The sequence below is a fragment of the Saccostrea echinata genome, unplaced genomic scaffold, assembly GCF_033153115.1.
Source record: "Saccostrea echinata isolate AGI-Se365-2 ecotype Australia unplaced genomic scaffold, CSIRO_AGI_Sech_v1 ptg000036l, whole genome shotgun sequence".
Lineage (NCBI taxonomy): Eukaryota > Metazoa > Mollusca > Bivalvia > Ostreida > Ostreidae > Saccostrea > Saccostrea echinata.
In genome coordinates, this window is record NW_026889785.1 from 2,660,834 (window position 1) to 2,662,648 (window position 1,815).

Here is a 1,815-nt window from a genome sequence, read left to right on the forward strand (position 1 = left end):
TTTAAAAACTGTCTTATCCTTCGTCTACCAATCTTGTATTTGCCTTCCTTTTTAACAGCCTGATATAACTTTTCAGGGCCTGCATATGCCCCCGGTTTACCGGGAGTGTAGTAGAGCTCCCTTAAGTAATCCGTGTAGTCTGACATACTGGAACATACTAACGATCTCTCTTCGACAGTAACATTTTATATCATTGTAAAAAAAAAATACATCGCACGTTTTGAACTAGTTTATTTTGATATTGTTAGAATGAAATAATAACACAAAAATTCGATGAACAATAAATAATATATATATATATATATATATATATATATATATATATATATATATATATATATATATATATATATGTATATATGTTACATTCATATCATTAATTATTTTAGTGTTCATTGTCATTCAAGATCACTCTCGATGGTTTCTATGTCTGGTAAATCACCCGCGTTACATTCCATTGACATGTTGTCTTGTGGGTCGTAGCCAAAGGGGGTACATTCGGGACAGCTTAACATTCCAAGTTGATTTTGATGAGACTCACTGAGCATGCAAAGTTCAACGTCCTTTAGTTCTGGAACATATTCATGCATCTCCTCGATGACATCTCTAAGTCTGACAAATTTGTTTTTGTTCAGAGTAACACCTTTCCTTGTAGGTATAGGTTCTTGAACATTGTCTGGCTTCCAGAAGTGTCTTATGTCCACTGTCGGATAGCCTGGTGATAATGAAACGAACACACCTCCACCAACATGCCACTGTGCTTCTTCATCCTCTTTTCCAGTATTGTCTATGTAGTCTTGAATATCTGGTAAAAGAGATTCAAACTTTAACCAACGGGCTAAAGGAAAGGTAACTCCCTTCTTGGTGGCAATGAAACGACCATGTGATTCTGCGAGGTGACGGATGTGAACGTAAATCTCCCCCTTGAAAGGCATGACGGTGAGGAATAGGTCATTAAAATCGTCCAAACTTATCCTACATCTTGGCTCCTGAGACTGTTGATGATCAGCTTTCTTTGATTCGTTTCTGGAACCTCCTCTTTCTTTAGTACTGATGACTAATGATCTTGCCATGGCCAGCTTCTTTTCGTACTCAGACTTTGTGTCATCATCCTTATTCATCAGGAGTCGGGATAAGTCAGCTTGATTGGCTTTCATCAATGCCGTTCTAAGCCCCATAAAAGCTCTCGAACCTCGACGTAAAATGATGCTGATTAATTTCCTGTTTTTGTCGTAGCTGGTTTTCTCAGCGTCTATCTGTTGTCTCATTTCATCAGTAATTATGTTTGAGGCGTAAAGATGCCCCGCAACAGGAACAGCCATCATTTTCTTCACCAATGTTGAGTAGTTTGACTTAATCACGTCTCGATGTTTTTGCTCCATTTTTGTTGACGATAAGGATCTCACAAGGAACTATCTGAGATTTACTCAAGACTGATGAAAATTTTCAAAATGTTACAAGTTTATATATGATTTAAGTCACGTGGCTCGTGACTGTAGACTCCCCCATGACGACAGTGACTGTAGACTCCCCTCAGGACGTCAGTGACTGTAGACTCCCCCATGACGTCAATGACTGTAGACTCCCCCCCATGACGTCAATGACTGTAGACTCCCCTTAGAATGTGACTTTTCTCTAGACTGACTGTAGAAATTTGATGACTGTAAAATACGCTGGCTGTATATTTTGGCATTACAGATCTTTATGGGTGTCCAGGTTTTGTGCATGAGATTGACTTATTATTTGTAAATGTTTCTCCAGTATAGGACTTAAAATTTTTGATGCATGATTTATTCTTCTTTTAAATCGATATCT

General features: G+C 38.0%; 1 protein-coding gene across 1 annotated transcript; it reads right to left on the reverse strand.

Annotated features, from left to right (window-relative positions):
• Window positions 1–398: 398 nt before the first annotated feature.
• On the reverse strand, window positions 399–1,382 carry LOC133200034 (uncharacterized). The gene has a single exon (XM_061335797.1). It carries the CDS (start codon window positions 1,380–1,382, stop codon window positions 399–401), a length of 984 nt encoding a protein of 327 aa, XP_061191781.1.
• Window positions 1,383–1,815: the final 433 nt, after the last annotated feature.

What these genes read in the sequence shown, in the direction of transcription:
- LOC133200034 (XM_061335797.1), bottom strand. Translation starts at nt 1,382, where the DNA reads ATGGAGCAAAAACATCGAGACGTGATTAAGTCAAACTACTCAACATTG.